This window comes from Panicum virgatum, chromosome 2N, assembly GCF_016808335.1.
Source record: "Panicum virgatum strain AP13 chromosome 2N, P.virgatum_v5, whole genome shotgun sequence".
In the NCBI taxonomy this organism is placed as follows: domain Eukaryota; kingdom Viridiplantae; phylum Streptophyta; class Magnoliopsida; order Poales; family Poaceae; genus Panicum; species Panicum virgatum.
Genome location: NC_053146.1, coordinates 62,005,815 through 62,023,851, shown reverse-complemented (window position 1 = coordinate 62,023,851; position 18,037 = coordinate 62,005,815). Strand labels below are relative to the sequence as shown.

General features: G+C 45.6%; 1 protein-coding gene and 1 pseudogene across 1 annotated transcript; one reads left to right on the top strand and one right to left on the bottom strand.

Annotated features, from left to right (window-relative positions):
• Nucleotides 1-4,106: 4,106 nt before the first annotated feature.
• LOC120658977 lies at nucleotides 4,107-9,481 on the bottom strand (annotated as a pseudogene).
• A 1,428-nt stretch (nucleotides 9,482-10,909) lies between these two features.
• Nucleotides 10,910-16,041, top strand: LOC120661663 (ABC1 family protein YPL109C, mitochondrial-like). Its single transcript, XM_039940571.1, has 6 exons — nucleotides 10,910-11,289; nucleotides 12,031-13,348; nucleotides 13,476-13,745; nucleotides 14,293-14,448; nucleotides 14,840-14,955; nucleotides 15,655-16,041. The coding sequence occupies exons 1-5, from the start codon at nucleotides 11,261-11,263 to the stop codon at nucleotides 14,939-14,941; spliced, it is 1,875 nt and encodes a 624-aa protein (XP_039796505.1). The 5' UTR covers nucleotides 10,910-11,260; the 3' UTR covers nucleotides 14,942-14,955; nucleotides 15,655-16,041.
• The last annotated feature ends 1,996 nt before the right edge of the window (nucleotides 16,042-18,037 follow it).

Genomic DNA, 18,037 nt, shown 5'->3' with positions numbered 1-18,037 from the left:
TTGAAGACGGCAACGACGAAACAAGCAGTCTCGCCCGCTCGCCCAACTTTGTGTTGTGGCCTTGCGGGCCTTTGTCAAACAACGTAGCCACTATACCGCTAGCTATACCCGCATGCAGCAGCACGTTTACTGATTCTCACTCAAGCAGCAGCAAGCGTCCACGGCCACGCTTTTGGTGGATGGTCTCCTGGTGTTCTTGGAGCTAGCTATTTGTAGTTTTCTAGAGGACGAAGACTTGTCCGGCTAGTGGGAATATCAGAAAAGGAGGTTACAAAATGGTGTGCTGAGAGCGCTCGTAGCTCGGTGCGGGCAAGATTTTCTTTCTGTCACGTCTTTTCATTTTGATCTGCATTTTTCTTGCCACTCCAAACAAGAGAAAGGGATTGCCACTACGGGACGGGGAGATTATTAAAGTTTTTTTTTGCGGGTAGAGATTAATTATTAAAGTTAGACTAGTGCAAAAGGTAAGTAATCATGAGTGTACAGGTACAGCTGTGTGTATATATCTTCAGGATATATATACAGAGCCAGAGTGTTCATACTCCATCTCCATCACCCAAATTTTTGTAACCGTGACTCCATGTTTATATCGATGGAAATGTTTGCTTCATGCTTGTGAAGAGATTAGTCAACAGATAAATTTTCTTATTGATTTGATACTCTTTATTACTACTCTACCCAGCAAACTCTGCTAGCAAAACATGGACAGCTAGTTCAAGAAAGCCATGCATGCAATGGAATCCTCTAGGATAAGAAACATTCCAAACACCTGGAGCTGGAGAAAGAAAAAAAATGCTATTTGACGCACGTGCGACCTTATTGGTTTTGAGGCTGTAAGGAGTCGGGTAGGCACTCAATTTTCAGCCAAAACAAAAGGTCAACTTTATAGAAAAAAAATTCAGAACTTTGCACTCGGAATTTCACACTTATAGCGCACACTAGCATAATTCAAACTTCCAGCTACTAAAGTTTTCACACTTCTGCATCTTATTTTTCAACTAAAATGTGTTTAAAAGTCTACTTTCAACGCGAAGAAATGAACTTTTTTCATCTCATCATTTGTCTTCTCATCATTTGTTTCATCTCATCATTTGTCATCATATACATGTACCTATTGTCTATTGGGTACCCAGCGAGCTGAATAATAGTCGGGCACCGGCAGCGTCCCTTGGTCCGGCGAGTCAGTTAATTAAAATAAGCGAAACCACTGCTGTTTTAAATTCACAGTAGAAACGTAGCCACCGCAATCACTGCACATAACAACCGCAAACTAGGCCACCAGCAGAAACGGAGCCACCACAACCTTGATCGGTTGATCCTCAGAGCACACGTCTGCCTTCGTCTCCTTTGGAATAGGGGGAGGTGCGCTGAGGAGCGGAGCAGCTAGCGTTGGCAATAATGCTGAAGCTCAACACCCGGACACCGGCATCGAGGAAGCGTTCTTGGCTGCCGCTTGCTTGCACCGTGATTATTCGGGCTGGGCAAATTTTCCCGAGAACCGAGTATCGAACCAAAGTAACCGAGAACCGGAACCGAAAGAACCGGAACAGAGAATTTCAGTTCTAAGTTCGGTTCCTACTTCTCAGGAACCGAAATTACTCGGTTAATTCGGTTCCTAGGTTCGGTTACCCGAAGAACCGAGCAGGTTAGCAAATTAGTCCATTAAAACATTAAGCCCAGCTAAGGCCCAAACCAGCCACCAACCAAACCCTAACTAAACGAAGCCCAATAGCACCCCAGCACTTCACCCGCGACCCCCTCCCCCAGCGGCTGCGCGGCACCGCCGCCCCCGCCTTGGCGCCCAGCAGCGTCGCCGCCGGCCGCCCTGCATGCGTCCTCTAGCCCCCGCCTCCGGCCCGCACCCGCCATCGACAGATCCCGCGAAGGCCCGCCGCTACCGACCGCCCGACCCGTGCCGGTGCCCGCCGTCGGTCCTCCACGGCGCCCTTCTCCCCTCCCTGGCATGCGCCGCCGCTGTCGGAGGTGCGGGTGCCGCGGTGCGGCCGCCGAGGCCAGCGCCGAGCGGCGGATGGGCAACGGGGCGGCGTCAACGGGATGATCACCCGGGCGGCCTTCGCATGCACGGCGGCGAGCAACGGCAGCGCGGCTTGGTAGCCCTTGCCGCCCCAGTCCCCGCACAGCTCCGGCCGCCCTTGCCCCGTTGCTCCGCCCAGCTCCGGCCGCCCAGCTTCGGCCGCCCCTGCCCCAGTGCCCCGCCCAACTCCGGCCACCCTTGCCCCAGTACTCCGGCCAGCTCCGACCGTCCTTGCCCCCGTGCCCCAGTGCCAGCCCTTGCCCAAGTGTCCAGTGCTCCAGTGCCTTCAGTTCCTTCGGTTAGTACCGGAACCGAACCGAACTTACCGAAACCGAAATTGCTCGGTTCCTACCTATAAAAAGAACCGATCGGTACCTATTATTCAAGAACCGAAGTTCAGTGGGAACCGAGGAACCGGTTCGGTTCCTCCCGAATGCCCAGCCCGAGTGATTATATACTGCTCAGCTTGCTTCCACCTGGGTGGTGTACCCCTCTGCTAATCATGCCGCTCGCTTGCACCGTGATTCCGTGCAAGCTGAGCTGCTCCGTTCACTGCCATTGCAACTTGTTCCGTACTTTCCTAAAAAAATGAAAACTTTTCAAAACTGCATCAGTACAACACAAAAATTGGTGTTGTTGGTCACGAGAAAAGTTCCTCTGTGCTGCTATTCTCCTAGATTTTGTTCATCCAACCATTTACCATGTATGCCTCAATGGTGAAAGGAAATCAAAGTTAATGATCACATTTGATTAACAGTCGATGCTATAGGTAAATATATTCCATTACCATTCTGTAGATTCAAAGGTATAGTGTTCTTTGTATTTCCTGCAGACATAAATAAAAGGTTAAATTCTAGCATTAAGCTTCCTGTCCCAAGGTACTGACAATAGATGAAGGAAGAATGGTAGCATAATTTACACTAGGCACTACTTCCTGACAGATGAGAACTTGAGAGTTCATTAGCTTTCTCGTTGGAGAACGATGCCAATCTTAGCCACAAGGAAAAATTCAAGGTGGGCACTTTGCCGCATGAGTTATATATCAAGTAGAAGCAAGCACAATTGAACACAACACGTTGGATACCCAAAAGACCATCGGATGCATTTTGAAATTTTATAATGAAGAGATGACCTAGTGTTCATTGAATTTGTTTCTAGAAAGGATTTGTGATTTTGTTAGATTCCATCAAAACGTGTGTACTCCCTCTGTTCCAAATTATAAGTCATTCCAAAAATCTTGGAGAGTCAAAATTTTCTAAGTTTGACCAAAGTTATACAATACAATAATAACATTTACGATACCAATTAAGTATCATTAGATTCTTTGTTAGTTATATTTTTATAGTATACCTATTTGATGTCATAAATCTTTGTATTTCTCTCTATAATTTTGGTCAAACTTTGAAATAGTTTGACTCTCTAAGATTCTTGGAATGACTTATAATTTAGAACGGAGGGAGTAGTTAATTTTTGTGATGGATAGGAGGAACAAGATAATTGCAAAGTTTTTCATGAAAACAAATGAGACTAATAATTTTATTGCACTCACAGATCTAATTTTGAAACAAATTAAACATAATATAATCTTTGTGAATGCGTATGACTGGCTCGATCCCTAACTAACAGTTTTATGTATGCCCACAACCATACCGAAAGATTGGCTCATAAGTCATAATAAAGCTAACGTTAGTTGTGCCCAAAAAATTGGCCTTTATCTATCTAAGTTTTGGCAGCAAGACAGCGAAGGACAATGGACACTGAATTTTGCAAAAAAGAAGAAGGAAAAAACACGTAACAAGATTGAAAAAAATGAACAATGTGCTGGAATTTAAATGGGTCAATGCATATCCATGCATCACAACCAATTTTTCAAAAAAAAAATGATTCAGCCATCCACAAGCTCTTAGAAGCTAAGCAGTTCAACATAGAAGTTCAAAAGGGATTTTGCAAATAATCGATTCTCCCTTCCAAATACAATTGTCAATGAACATTGTAGGAAATTAAGTCACTTGTTAAATTACATGAGCATCATCTTAAACTCCGCCTAGGAGAATGTTCTCATTAACACAAGGCTTCGAATTCTACATCTTAACAACATCTAGAACATGATGTTACTCGACAATAAGGGGGACAGTCATCATCGATGGAGCCCAAATCACCCTCAAACTCATCGCTCAGCAAAGTTCGGTCACTATCATACCCATCACTACTATCTCCACTGGAGTCACTGTAAAGACAGTCCTCCTCCACCCTACCATTAACTCTATCTGAAGTGAACTGGCTATGCTCAATGATTCCTATGTTGGTGTAAAATGGCTGCATCACTTCAAAATCATCATTACACGGGTCTTCTCCACATACCATCTTCTCAAATTCCAACTTGTGCCCATGGAAATCTTCCCCAATAGGATGCACAATCCTAATACCCATGTAATCACAGAAAAGGCACCGTACTCGTTCTGTCAACAAGGAATGTAAATAATATTCATGAATGGCTGCAGCATAAATTGTAAGCGGTAAAAATTTAGTAAAATAAAATGCGCTCCTTTCAAGTTTCATCAGGCACATTGACACAGAATAATTTTGTGCTTGGCAACACATGCATAAAAACGGGTTAATGGAGGGCTAGCTGCTTTTAAAGTGTAACTACATGTATGCTGGTTGGGTGGTTATCCAACTGCATGGTAACTGGTTTGTGGCTTGATGTGAATGTTTGTCTTACCAACTTAAGCATTGACATATTCGAGTGAAGGCATTTTTATAGTAAACAACTTTTTTTTATCTTTGACACTACAGAGGAAGCAATGGCCAAATGTAAAAGGTAGTTAAATTATTAACAATTAAATAGCTACAGTATACATAATGGATGGCCTTTTAGGTGTTTACTCAAATGATAAGATATGAGAACTATTGACAAGGGTAGAGATCATACGGGAACTTGGTATTGGCACAGATACACTGCAGCAAAAGGATTGTGCTCCGGCTCTGTCTTTGTCATCATTGCTAACCTCAGCGAAGAAAAGCACTGGATTTTTGCCTTGAGTGCCTTTGGGAGTCGCCAGGAAATTAACATGAGAGCGATACCACTTAGCAACAGTGCCAACTGGGCCGGACACGTATTTGTTCACACCACATATAGTCTGGAGCTTGTACATGGGTTCCTGCAAGTGGGAAGATCGAGGAGGTAAATCAGCTCGGTCAGCAACCTTTGCGTAGCACCTGTGATGAAATGTTAGCTACTACAATGAGTAAACCTATCCCATTCGGCATCACGGCATATGCACTCAATGCATCGTTGATCTTTTTGGACATTCTTGTATGCTCGGACAAGTACCATGTACGGCGAAATGAGGGAAGTGGCAGCTCACTGCAAGCGGCCTCAGTTTGACACAACAACTTGGCAAGACACTGAACATCCTGAGAGGAGAGCTGGCCATCACCCTTCAGCACTATTGATGCATTCCGTAGCATCGGGACATTTGAACATTGAAAAAGAAACTTTGCTTGAGCTTCAGGTTTGGGGTGGCAGGCAGCGGTGGCGGCAGCAAAGAAGGCTTCCTCCATGCCAGTGTGTGGGGCGGCAAAAAAGGCGGGGGTGCTCATTGTGTTGTTTATGTAGGGATCAAGGTCCATATTAAGGGTGACATCTGCCTTGAACAGGTAGCCATCTGCGTTGAGCAGGCCGCGCATAGCTTGATGGAAATCGACGTGATGGTAACGTGTGCAGAGGAAGGAGACCATGCCGTACAAGGAGCAGTTTTCCGTCCGGTGGAGGCTGAACGTGCCGATCGTGTCCATCTCGAGTTTCACGGTGGGTGGGAACGCGGCGTCATACCAGATGGTGTTGACGATGATGTTGGAGACAGGATCGAGCGGGCCGTAGCAGTGGCCGGCCGCGAGCAGGCTGCGGTGGAAGCGGGAGCGGAGCTTGCCGGTCGGCAGCCGGGCAAGCACAAGCAAGTGCCTTGAGGTACAACCCATGGATCGCGTCCTGGAGCGTCCCCTTCAGAGCAGGGCTGTAAAGGCATGGCACGCTGCGGGGAGGAGGGAGACGAGGAACCATGAGGGCCCATGCATGCCACAGGCCTTCACAACAGTCGTGGGGCGGCTGCGGCGTTCCGTCGAGCAGCTTGGCGAGGTCGCCGAGGCTGGACCGGGGGAGTGTGTGACTGACCTGCCGAGTAAAACGCTTAATTAAGCGTAACCGCTATCATCTGACGTATTAACTTAATTAAGTGTAACTTGACAATCTGTTTTCAACCCACAGGCCGATCGAAACACACTAGTAGTCTCGCACGACGGCGAGCGCAGACGGTACCATCATGATAGAATCTTACAAAAATAATAAATGATATTAAGACTTTTACAAAAAACAGTTTTAAATTTAAAATTTACAAAAGAAAAGATAGCAGCGGAAGAGAATCTAACTTACAGAGTATTTTTACTAGAGAATAAATAAAACAAACTAAATAAGTCGAGAACTACCGAAACGTGAAGACAAGGCGCCACATCGAGCCCACCGATGTGAACCCTAGCTAGCTCCTATATCTGAAATAGGGTAAACAACAAACTCTGAACAACTAATACTCAGCAAGACTTACCCGACCAGTGGGTATAACTTAGCCCACATACCTAGACATGCAAGACAATTGGCTGGTGGTTATTTTACAAAAAAACAACTAAAGTAACTCCTTACTTTTATTATTTTAGCTCCAGATTCTATGTAAATCAACCATAATCTAAGCATTTGCATAACCCAACTATAGCAGACATGGTAGAACATTAAATAATAGTGCAATGTACTCATCATCATATATACAATCATCCTGCTATCATAAGACAACGATGTGACGCAGTTGATCAAGGTGCTCATATCCGAGAGCGACTGACGGCGAATCGATCCGATTTAACCTTGCAAGGTGGACCTAACCAACACGGCACGTATTTGCCCCGTCGGACTATACATGATAATCATTCCACTCCCCGTCTCGAACTACAGGAACCAGCCCAACGACATATGGTCAGCCGAGCTCAACGTGAGACCACCAAAAGTAAACAATGCATCCCCATTTCTCCGCGACTACTCGACTACCCCAGGAGTTGGGTGCGGGTTCTTGTACTTTCGAAGCAAGGCAGTACTCGGCTTACCGGTTTTGACTATCTCCTACTCCCGGTATGCGGTTAGTACAATTCAAACATGATCAGCAGGGCCAACAACGGTACGGTCCTTAACCGACACAGACGGGACTAAGACACCCAGGAATCCTGTCCTGCTGCCATATCTATATATCATCATCACTTCCCGTCTGGTCTCAAGCTTCCATTTATATCAAGTTCAACAACTCGGAACTGGATTATAAAATATTATATATCTCGCGAGTAACCGGAAATTACTCGACTTCTAATCATCCTATTTCTCGCGAGTGACCAGAGATCACTCGTCTTCTACCGGGAACCATTAAGCATAGCACTTCTATCGTCCTATACATACTAGTATAACTCAAGGGAACCCAGGGATCATGCAACTAGGGTTCCAAATAATTCCTAAACCTAATGCACAAGTAATAGAGACATATATAGGTGTCATAATTTAAAATAATAGGATGTGCACCGGGGCTTGCCTTGCGTCTGCTGCTCAGTTCTAGGGTGAATTGGGCCTTGGGCCGGCTCCTCACGATCCTCCTGCTGCAGGGTTTGCCCCTGTGGTTCCTGTGGCTCCGCAACCACCTTGTACACAATTTCCTCCGTCGTGACTGCTACACGTATGCATATGCATGACATGAGAGAATGCATGCATGATTTATAAAAATTACAAGTAACCAATAACCAAATCAGTTTCTATCTATTTTCACTAACAAACCCTGATTTAACACTCTCAGCCCTGCTAGCACCGGTCAGACTGGTATACCAAACCGGTCAGACCGGTCTGGCCTGTGTGCGACTCGAGACCAAAAATTCGGAGTATCCGGACGTATTCTCGGAGTATCTGGACTCCCAAGTCTGGAGAATTCGGACCTAAACCCGGAATGTCTAGACTACCACAAATCCGGAGTATCCGAACACATGGCCGGACTGTCCGGACCCCTACCGGTCAGACCGGTCCCTCCGACCGGTCTGACCGGTCCTACCCAGACAAAAAACCTAGGATTTCTTGGCGCGGCGAAAATCACCCACAAATTTTTAAACCCTTATAGGCACTAGTCCAGGGATACATTTGGATGTTTTTTACCAGAGGGAACCACCTAAAAACATATAGAACTAGAGATCGACCATCACAAGCTAAAATACCTTGGGTGAGTGTTTCCCCCGCGAAGAACTTGGACCCGACGCACCCCTGGGTAGGGAATCATGGAGAAGGAGCCTTCCCATGCCGATTTGATTCTTTACCCGGCCTTGAGATTGAATTTAGGGTGAGGATTTGAAATCCTAGGGTTTGGGAAAGGAGGGGCTCGGGAAGGGAGTGAAAGAGCTGAGTGAGGCGAGTGAACTGATGAGGGAGAGAGAGAAGATTTAAATGTTGTGGGGCTCAAAGTAATTGAAATCGGCTCAACCGGTAGAACCGGACAAAGAAAATGCTATCTTATAGTTTAATCATTTAGATTTGAAACTAATTATGATTAACTTTAATTAGGATGGATTAACACCGAGGTGTTACAGAGTGGCGGCGCACCTCGGCGAGCAGGCTCACAGTCTCGGCGAGGCGGCTGGAGATGGCGAGCCAGTCGGCGACGAAGCGGTCGGGGTTCGGGTGCTTGGCGACCAGGGCGGCGCACTTGAGGGCCATCACGAAGGCCTCCTTGAAAGCGGGCTCGGAGTACGCGAGCCGCTTGACGCCGAGATCCGACGCGACGATGCGGAAGGCGACGAGCAGGTCGGCGTCGGCGTAGCGCAGGACGCGCACGGCCTCGCAGTCGGCGAGGTAGGGGAAGAAGCGGGTGAGGAAGGTCACCATGCCCTCCAGCGACCGCCGCTCCAGGTCCCGGAGCTTCGCCTCGGGGACGTAGACGAGCTCGCCGCACTCGCCCGGAACCGGATCGCCCTCCGCGCGGCGGCCGTAGGAGAGGAGGGTGTTGGCGACGACGTTGGAGACCGGGTCGAGGAGGCCCAGGCAGAAGCCCCCGCCGTCGATGAAGCGCGCCGCCATGCCGGGCCTCGCCCGGAGGCTGAGCCGCTCTAGCGCCTTGCAGTAGGAGCTATGGATTTTGTTGAGCAGGCGCGATCTGTGGTCGGATAGCTCCCGGGGCGACGGGTACCCAAAATCGAAACTCTGCTTGTAGATCCGGAGACCTGGGGGGCAGTTGGGCACCAGTTCCATCGCCGGCGTCCGAACGGAGAGGGAGGGAAGGACGTCGCGATTGGATTGGGTGTGCCGGGTGAATTGAACGGAGCGGCGGCGCCGGTGGCGGTAACGCGAGGAACCGGAACGCAACTCTGATAAGAAACGGACTCCCTCCTAATCCTGCCTCTCGTACTCTTATACTTGTAGAGCAATCCTACGTAAACAAAAAAAAAATGTAACCGTGACTCCATGTGTATATCGATGGAAATGTTTGCTGCATGCTTGTGAAGAGATTAGTCAACAAATTTTCATATTGATTTGATACTCTTTATTACTACTCTACCCAGCAAACTCTGTTAGCAAAACATTGACAGCTAGTAGTTCAAGAAAGCCATGCATGCGCAATGCACTGGAATCCTCTAGTTGAAGAACCAAGCTATTATTCAAACATTCCAAACACCTGGAGCTGGAGAAAGAAAGCTGCTATTTGATGCCGTGCGACCTTATTGGTTTTGAGGCTGTAAGGAGTCGGGTAGGCACTCAATTTTCAGCCAAAACAATAGGGTCAACTTTATAGAAAAATGCAGAACCTTGCACTCGGAAATTCATACTTACAGCACGCGAGCATAATTCAAACTTTCAGCATCTCATTTTTCAACTTTAAAATATGTTTAAAAGTCTACTTTCAACGCGGAGATATGAACTTTTTTCATCTCATCATTTGTCAGTGTATATATATCATGACGTCTGCAGTCTGCTAGTCCTCTCGGTTGCCTGCCTTTTTATTTTTGAGAGAGAGAGAGGGGGGGGGGGGTGCCTTTTTCTATCCTTATGATTTGAACTGGGCTATGCCTAAATGGGAAACTGTTCTAAGCCCATGACGTGATACGTTATCGGGCCAGCCACCTTTGTTACCTAAGGCCGTGGGCTGCTTGTTTCCTAACGAAGGTCTAAAATGACGAAAGTAGGCCGTGCTGCATCTGTTGGCCCAATTTTTCCCCCCACCCCGTTACCAAAAAAGCAGACGGTACCCCAAATTAAGCTAACTTCTTTTTTTCAACTTCAGCTCTAAGAAAAGAGAGAAACATCAACTTATGGCACAAGACTCACTAACACAATCTGACGCAAACTTTTCTTCAAAAAAAAAAAAGCAAACCCAGTGTCATCTCTCATAGGCTGGTTCTCTTACATCCATTCATATTCTCAAACTTTTGCATAGTCTAATCCCTGTGTTTCACCTACTTTGACATATACCAGTTCAATTTTAAGTTTTGGCTGTTCACATTGCCCAGCACTCACCCGCAAAAAATAAATAAATAAATAAATAAATAGCCCAGCACAGCACAGCCAGCTCACGCGCGACGAGAACGATGTGACAATTCCAACTTCACTGGCACAGGACACGACGACCAGTGCATCCTGCACGGCTGACCTCGCAAGTCGGCGCGCCGAGACCGGGCCGGGTCGGCGCGGAGTTTCCTTTACCGGCGCCTGCCGAACCCGACTCCGAGTCTCCGAGCCGCGGCCACGCGTGTGCCCGAGATAGTTCCGTTCCGGGCAATCGGGAATAAACCCTCGTGATACCCTCCTCTCCAAGAAAGAAAATCGAAAAGAAATACACGAAAAGAAAAACTCCCCAGCAAAAAAAACACACACGCAATCCCTCCCCCGGAAGGGCAGACAGGTCCCTCCGCCTCGCCCACCACCACCGACCGCGGGTAGGAGGAGCGCGTCGCGACACAGGCGCATCTCGTCTCCCGCCGCCGCCGGCGCGCGCCGCCTCCACTTGTCGTTCGTCTCCACCAACCCCAGGTTCGGTCCGGTAAGGGGCGGGGCCGTGCCGGGGTTTTGGTGGGGGGAGAAGGGAAGGGAGGGGAGGGGTGGTATGCTCTGCGGGTTGCGGCGGCTTGATCCTGTGAAGAAGGCCGAAGAAGCGGGCATCCCCGATGCAACGGCTATTGGGGGTCGGCGAGAGGTGCGGCTCGATTTCTCCTCGTTCCTCCTTTTGCGCTTTGTTTCTCCTGTTTCAGTTGGTGCAAGGGGGAAAGGTGGATAGCCTGAGGTTCCAGATTTTGTTACAGATGGCCGAGTTGTGGCTTCATTTTGAGTACAAGGAAGCCTAGGGCTCGCGTGCGGCTTGTTTGATTTTTTTTTTTTTTGAGATGTGGCTTGTTTGATTATTACAGTGCTTGAATCCCACTAGCTGTTGTGATCAATTGGCCATCTGATTTAGGCATTTAGCTTTAAATTGGTAGATTTCACGAAGTATTGCACTAGCGCGTGTGAAGGTAGAAATTTCAGCGGGTACAGGATCAGTAAGGCACGGCAAGTGATTTTGATGTGTGCACAGGCTTGGATTTACAGGCTGCCCACCTTAACTTGAGTTATTCGTGAAGCCTCACTTGGAAATTTTGGGATTGTTTCGATCAATTGGTTCCTATGATTTGGCTTATGTATGAAAGTGTTGGTCTGGATCAATGTGGGAGTGGGATTCCATGAGTACATTGTTGGCATTTTGGGGGTGGAAAAATACACACATCGTGCATTGGGCTTAGTACTAGTATGATCAGGCCAACAGCAACATTCTTGAGTCTCTTTTGTTTACACATATTCAGATCTTAATTTCACCCTGTAAAATTAGCTTCCTGGCAAGTGCTATTTAAGATTGGAAGCTTTTAAGTTCCTTGACATTTTCTGTTCGCACATTGTTGAGCAGGCTTTTGGCAATTGGAACAAATAGACGGGCAGCCAGTTATTCCCATCCGAGCCACAGAAGTGGGTACTACACAGTGGTGAGAGACAATGGCTTGTCAACGAAGGGAAAGATTCCAGCTGTCTTCTCGAGGATGTTCTCACATTATAAAGTCATTGTCAGAAAGAACAGAGCTGAGGATCACAAGTGCAGAACCAGGATGTCCAGAGGATACCGCACACTCTCAGTGGCAGTGGCCAATTCATCGGCAACCCAGCAAGCGCAACTGGCATGGAAGCGGCTCAGTCATATGTACTCGTATAGTGGTCCCCGGTTCCCGCTGATGAGCCGAGCAGCCTGTGCTATTAGCCTGTCCTTTACGAGGTTCCATATCATCCCTGGGGTCATGGCTCTAGCTTTTGGCAAGATGGCACTTGCACCACCAGTCCTGGCAGACTCACCATCCTTCATGCCGAGAATGGACGGCATCATCACAAAGGCACAAGATACTCGCCAGTTTCTGTCATCTCTTGTTTGGTCAATCTGGGAGGGCTTCACTTTGCTTATAAGAGCAGTGCATTTGACTTTCCTGTTCTTCCCTGCAACTGCATTAGCTCCATTTGCTGACAAGTTCAGTGTTGCGTTCAGAAGAAGGTGGCTTAGCCTTGTGCGCCGTACCCTCGAAAAGGCCGGGCCAGCATTCATTAAGTGGGGCCAGTGGGCTGCAACACGGCCTGATCTTTTTCCAAGTGATCTCTGTGTTGAGCTTGCAAAGCTTCACAGTGCAGCTCCAGCGCATGGCTTTGCTTACAGCAAAGCTGCCATTGAGAAGGCATTCGGTCGTGAGCTCTCTGAAATATTTGAGTCCTTTGAGGAGAACCCTGTTGCTTCTGGAAGCATTGCACAAATACATCGGGCTACACTGAAAAATCAACATCCTAGAAAGCATGTTGCAGTTAAGGTGAGGCATCCTGGTGTTGGAGAATCAATCAAGAGAGACTTTCTACTCATCAATCTTGTGGCCAAGGCTTCTAATATCGTCCCTGGATTGAGCTGGCTGAGGCTGGATGAGAGTGTTCGCCAGTTTGCAGTATTCATGATGTCTCAAGTTGATCTTTCTAGGGAAGCTGCTCACTTGAGTCGTTTTATCTACAACTTCCGCAGATGGAGACATGTATCTTTCCCGAAGCCCTTGTATCCACTTGTGCATCCATCTGTCCTAGTTGAGACTTTTGAGAATGGAGAAAGTGTCTCTCGTTTTATGGATGAAATCGAAGGGAATGCTCGGATGAAGAAAGACCTTGCACACATTGGGACATATGCTTTTCTGAAGATGCTTCTGGTATGTGTACATTTTTTAATTCTGTGATTCCTTCTTTTTTTCACTTAGTGGTAGTGTTTGTATGTGGTCATGTATGCTAGGTATAGTGCATGATTTTGTTAATAAGGCATTTACCGTGATCCTGTAGGAGGACAATTTTATTCATGCGGATATGCACCCTGGAAACATTCTTGTCCGTTTAAATGATAACAAGCTTTCAAGGAGACGATTTTTCAGAGCCAAGCCCCATATTGTGTTTCTTGATGTGGGCATGACTGCTGAGCTCACGCGATCTGACCGGGATAACTTGCAACAGTTCTTCAAGGCAGTAGCTACTAGAGATGGTCTTACTGCTGCTAAGTGTACCCTTCAGTTGTCGAAGAATCAGAGCTGTCCAAATCCAGTAGCATTCACTGAGGTAATGTGTGAAACTTGATTCAGAAAAAGAGCATCAAACGTTTAAAACCAGTTGTATCTGTTACTTTTTACATATGTGATATCTGAATGCCTTCCATGTATTTTATTTATTGTTGTGCTTCTTTAACTCGTGCTATCTTGAAAGGTGGTTGTACTCTTGATTGATCTGGCTATGCATATGCAGACACTATTTTTTTTTAGACCCAGGACAGTAATGATTTTTAACTATACTATGATAATAGACAATAGGAGTGGTTCCTAATATTCAAATTTTGTGGCTTTGGTATTGATTACGCAAAATGTAAATGATCTCTAGAGTGACTATTCCTTGAAGTATGTTGACACGTGGGTTACTGGCTTTAGCATTTGGTGCATCATGTGTATGTTCATATTAATACTCTTTTTGCCTGTTGTTTGTTTATTTTAATCCAGCCTTTGGCAATTGCAGCTTGGTTTGCTGACTGTTTTCTGCTGTACTACTGATGTGCACTATGAATTGTAGTGCAAACATTTTTGTCATGAATAAAAAATATTTTTATTTTTTATAGGAACTGGACAAGACGTTTACATTCTGGGGAACTCCTGAAGGGGATGTCTTTCATCCTGTTGAATGCATGCATCAATTGCTTGATACAGTTCGCCGCCACAAAGTCAACATTGATGGCAACATCTGTACTGTCATGGTTACCATTTTGGTCCTCGAGGTAAAGCTCTTTGGTAAAAGAACTGGTATATCAAATATTTCATCTTAAGTATTATCCTGTGGCACTACACACAGAATGGATTCAACATTATATACTGAAAAAAGGCTATAGACTTAAAGGATATGCTCATATGCATAATCAGGTTCCTGTTTGTGAATATATCATGTACGAACTGAACGGCTTAGTGACTGTATCAGAGGACACTAATTTTCTGGATTGAATTTGCTTTTACAGTTTGAATGTAGACTTGTCTAGAATTCACTGTATCAACTAGCAGTACTTTTATTTTTGATGCTGCACACTAATTTAATAGCCCTTGCCCATGATTAACTTTACTGGAACTTGCTTGTAGATAGATATACAATATGCTTACGAGACGATGTTTCTGTAGGGCTGGCAACGCAAGCTGGACCCAGGCTTTGATATCATGCACACATTGAAGGCATTACTACTAGAGAAGGATGTCAAGCAACCGGTTGATTTTTTCTCGTAAACAAGCAGTATCAGGTAATCTTGATTCTTGTAATTGAGTCTTTTTGTTTTTGTTCTTTTTTTTTGTCTAAGAAATTTATAGAGCAATTATTACACCCTAGGAACAGATTCTGTAGCAACAAACTGTTGCATCAGCATGAAAATAGATTTGTTGCAACAGCCCTCTTGCACTGGCATGAAAATAGTGTCCTGGCCTTTCTCCTAGAATAATCAACTGCTGCAGGGAATGGCACCACATCTGATTAGGCCAAATTTGTTTGAGTTATGGATATGATCGCTATGTATAAAACTTTACTTCACATGGTTCTACATTATTTAGATTTTGTTTAAACAAAATTTCAGATGTTGGATTCATTCAATTGTGAGAGATGAGAAATGATCTGAGAAGAGGATCTTCATTAGCTTATGTTGCTTTGTTAGTTGGGTGCCAGAAACTGGTGAAACCATCTGGCTCGTCACCCCATATTTGACTGTGGTGTGCAACATAACAAGAAGTTCAGTATACTTTATGGGTTACTTCTGAGATTCGTTCCAGTCCATCGTACCAATGCTGTGTGGACCGTCTTTAGATACCCCAGTTTTTATTTGCTGATATCAAATTAGTGGTTCCTTTTCTATTGTTCTTTGTTAGTATGGCCATGATAAGTTGAAATTTGGTATAATCGGATTTAGAAAACCTGAAATTCTCATCCATGCTGCTTCTCTCTTAAACAGATCGTCCGTATGTATAGCAGCAACAGAAGATGATGGTGGAATAGAAGACTGGAGGCATCCTGACAATGATAACGTTAAGCTAATAATCTGATGCACTATTTTATGTGTCTTTTTCTTTGTTGAAAACCTTCAATGAAAATTTTGCTCACCACTCTGGCGGAGTCAGCCATGGGGTTCTTTAAAATTCACGGAAAGTTCCTATAATCCTGTCCACAAACTCCATGGAGGAACAAACACTTGTAGCAGAACAGAATAGTCATCGAGTCCGAGTTGAACAACGTTGGAGTGCACAGGTTTACGCTTCGTACTGGCAGCCTCGCTGTCAAATGTAAATTTTGATTAACAAGAAAATGGCTAAGCTAAAGTTATGGTTATCTTTCCAGAGCAGATCACAGTAAGCGTGACGCTCCCTCGGCGTTGAATGCAAATGAAGAGGTGCGCGGTGATTTGTTTTCTGGTATTGTGATTGGAGTCGGTTGATTAGCACGGGTTCGGAGTGAACCGCTGTTGCTTTTGTTGCTGTCTGAGCTCTCGTGTCTAGTGGTCTCTCGTTTTGGTATGAGCTCATGCTTTCGCAGCCTTAGCAGAGCTGCGCCCGGTACGAGTCGCGGTCGGCCAGGAAAGCTGGACCTGACCTGCCCAACAGGCAACAGCCGATCCATAAAGCCATCTGGCCATTTGTATCAGTTCAGAATCAGGAATCATTATTTCACCGAAAATTTAGGTGCAAATTATACAGTTTGAGACTTTGGGTACGCACTGTAAAATCTCTCGTGTTGACCCCTCTTTGCATCCTCGGCGTTCAATCGAGTCGGAATGCTCGGCTGCCATCCCTGTTTCTAACGATTCGCGAGCCACGAGCAACAACAGAGCCCTGACAATTCAGGTGACCTGCCTGGCCCGGACTCTACTCTGCGTACCCTGCAACATGCGTATCCAAAACCTTTGGCCACACACACATGACATCCCGACCCCGTGGAAGGATTCACGGATACGCTTCCACCATGGCCTACGGACGAGACTTATCTACAGTAGTGTGTGGTCACTGACGTGTGAGGCTCGGTCACCCAACTGCACTCCGCAGAGTATTCTCTTTCGGCCTACCTCGGGGTTGTTTGGTTCTAGAGGCTAAATTTTAAACTATGTTACATCAAAAAAAATTGGTATATAATATCACCAACTTTTGTGTTCATTACACGCCATGTTGTGATCATACGAAGCATTGATTGTCCAGGATTCGATTGTGATTTCGATTGATTTGTCCGAATTTTGATTATGATTCTGACTGATTTATCCGGGTTCCAATTAGGTTTCGATTAATGAAAGGCTAGTCAGACTCGCATACGGTATGGGCTAATTAAGACCCACCTGTCAATGACACAAGTCGGACCAAACCAAAATTTGAGGTGGAAACCTTACTCATTTTAGTAACAAGTATAGATATAGATATAGATTAAATGAAGTCTAATTACAAAACTAACTGCAGAACCCTAGAGCTAAACTGCGAGATGAATCTAATGAGATATATTAGTCCATGATTAGTGAATGGCTACTGTAGCATCACTGTAGCAATTATGAATTAATTAGTTTTATTAGATTCGTCTCGCGAATTAGCACTCATCTGTAAAAAAAATTATAAACAAATTTTATTTGATACCCCTAAATGATAAAATTCTTTTCGATATGACAGAGACTAAAAAAAAATTCTTGGAAACAAACAGGGTCTTCGTCGTCAAATTTCCAGGAGCCCGGGCTACCTCAAGTCGTGCTCGTCCCCACACCCACCTGAGCAAAAAAGAATAAACAAGCCCCCTTAACCCAGAGGCCGTTTCTTGCTTATTCCCATGGCGCTAGAGACAAGTGTTCGCAGCCCCTCAACAAGGACTAAACAGAGGAGACCACAGCTACCTGACAAACACAAACACATGCCCGTGCATCCAGGCCTGGCCTGACCTGCGTGGATATAGAATAGAATACTGCAGTGTCCTGGTAATCCCTTTTTGGCCATGTTTGGTTGGAGGGTGGAAAAATTTTGATGAGAGAGAAACGATGCTTTGACTACTAATTAGGGGTATTAAATAAAGTCTAATTACAAAATTACCTCCACAACTGTGGTACTGTAGCAGTTGCTCTAGTTAATGAGGTCTTTGACCGCACGATTAGAGGATGATTGAGCTCGGTTACTATAGCATCACTGTAGCCAATCATGATGAAACTTGGCTCATTAGATTCGTCTCGAAAAGTTACACCCATTCCTAAAAAGGTTTTGCAAATAAACTTCGTTTAGTACTTCATGCATGGATTCGTCTTTTAGTGCAAAAGTTTTCGTGGAATCATCCAAACATGGCCTTTATTTCTACATTGAGCTTTGCACCTAATGTGC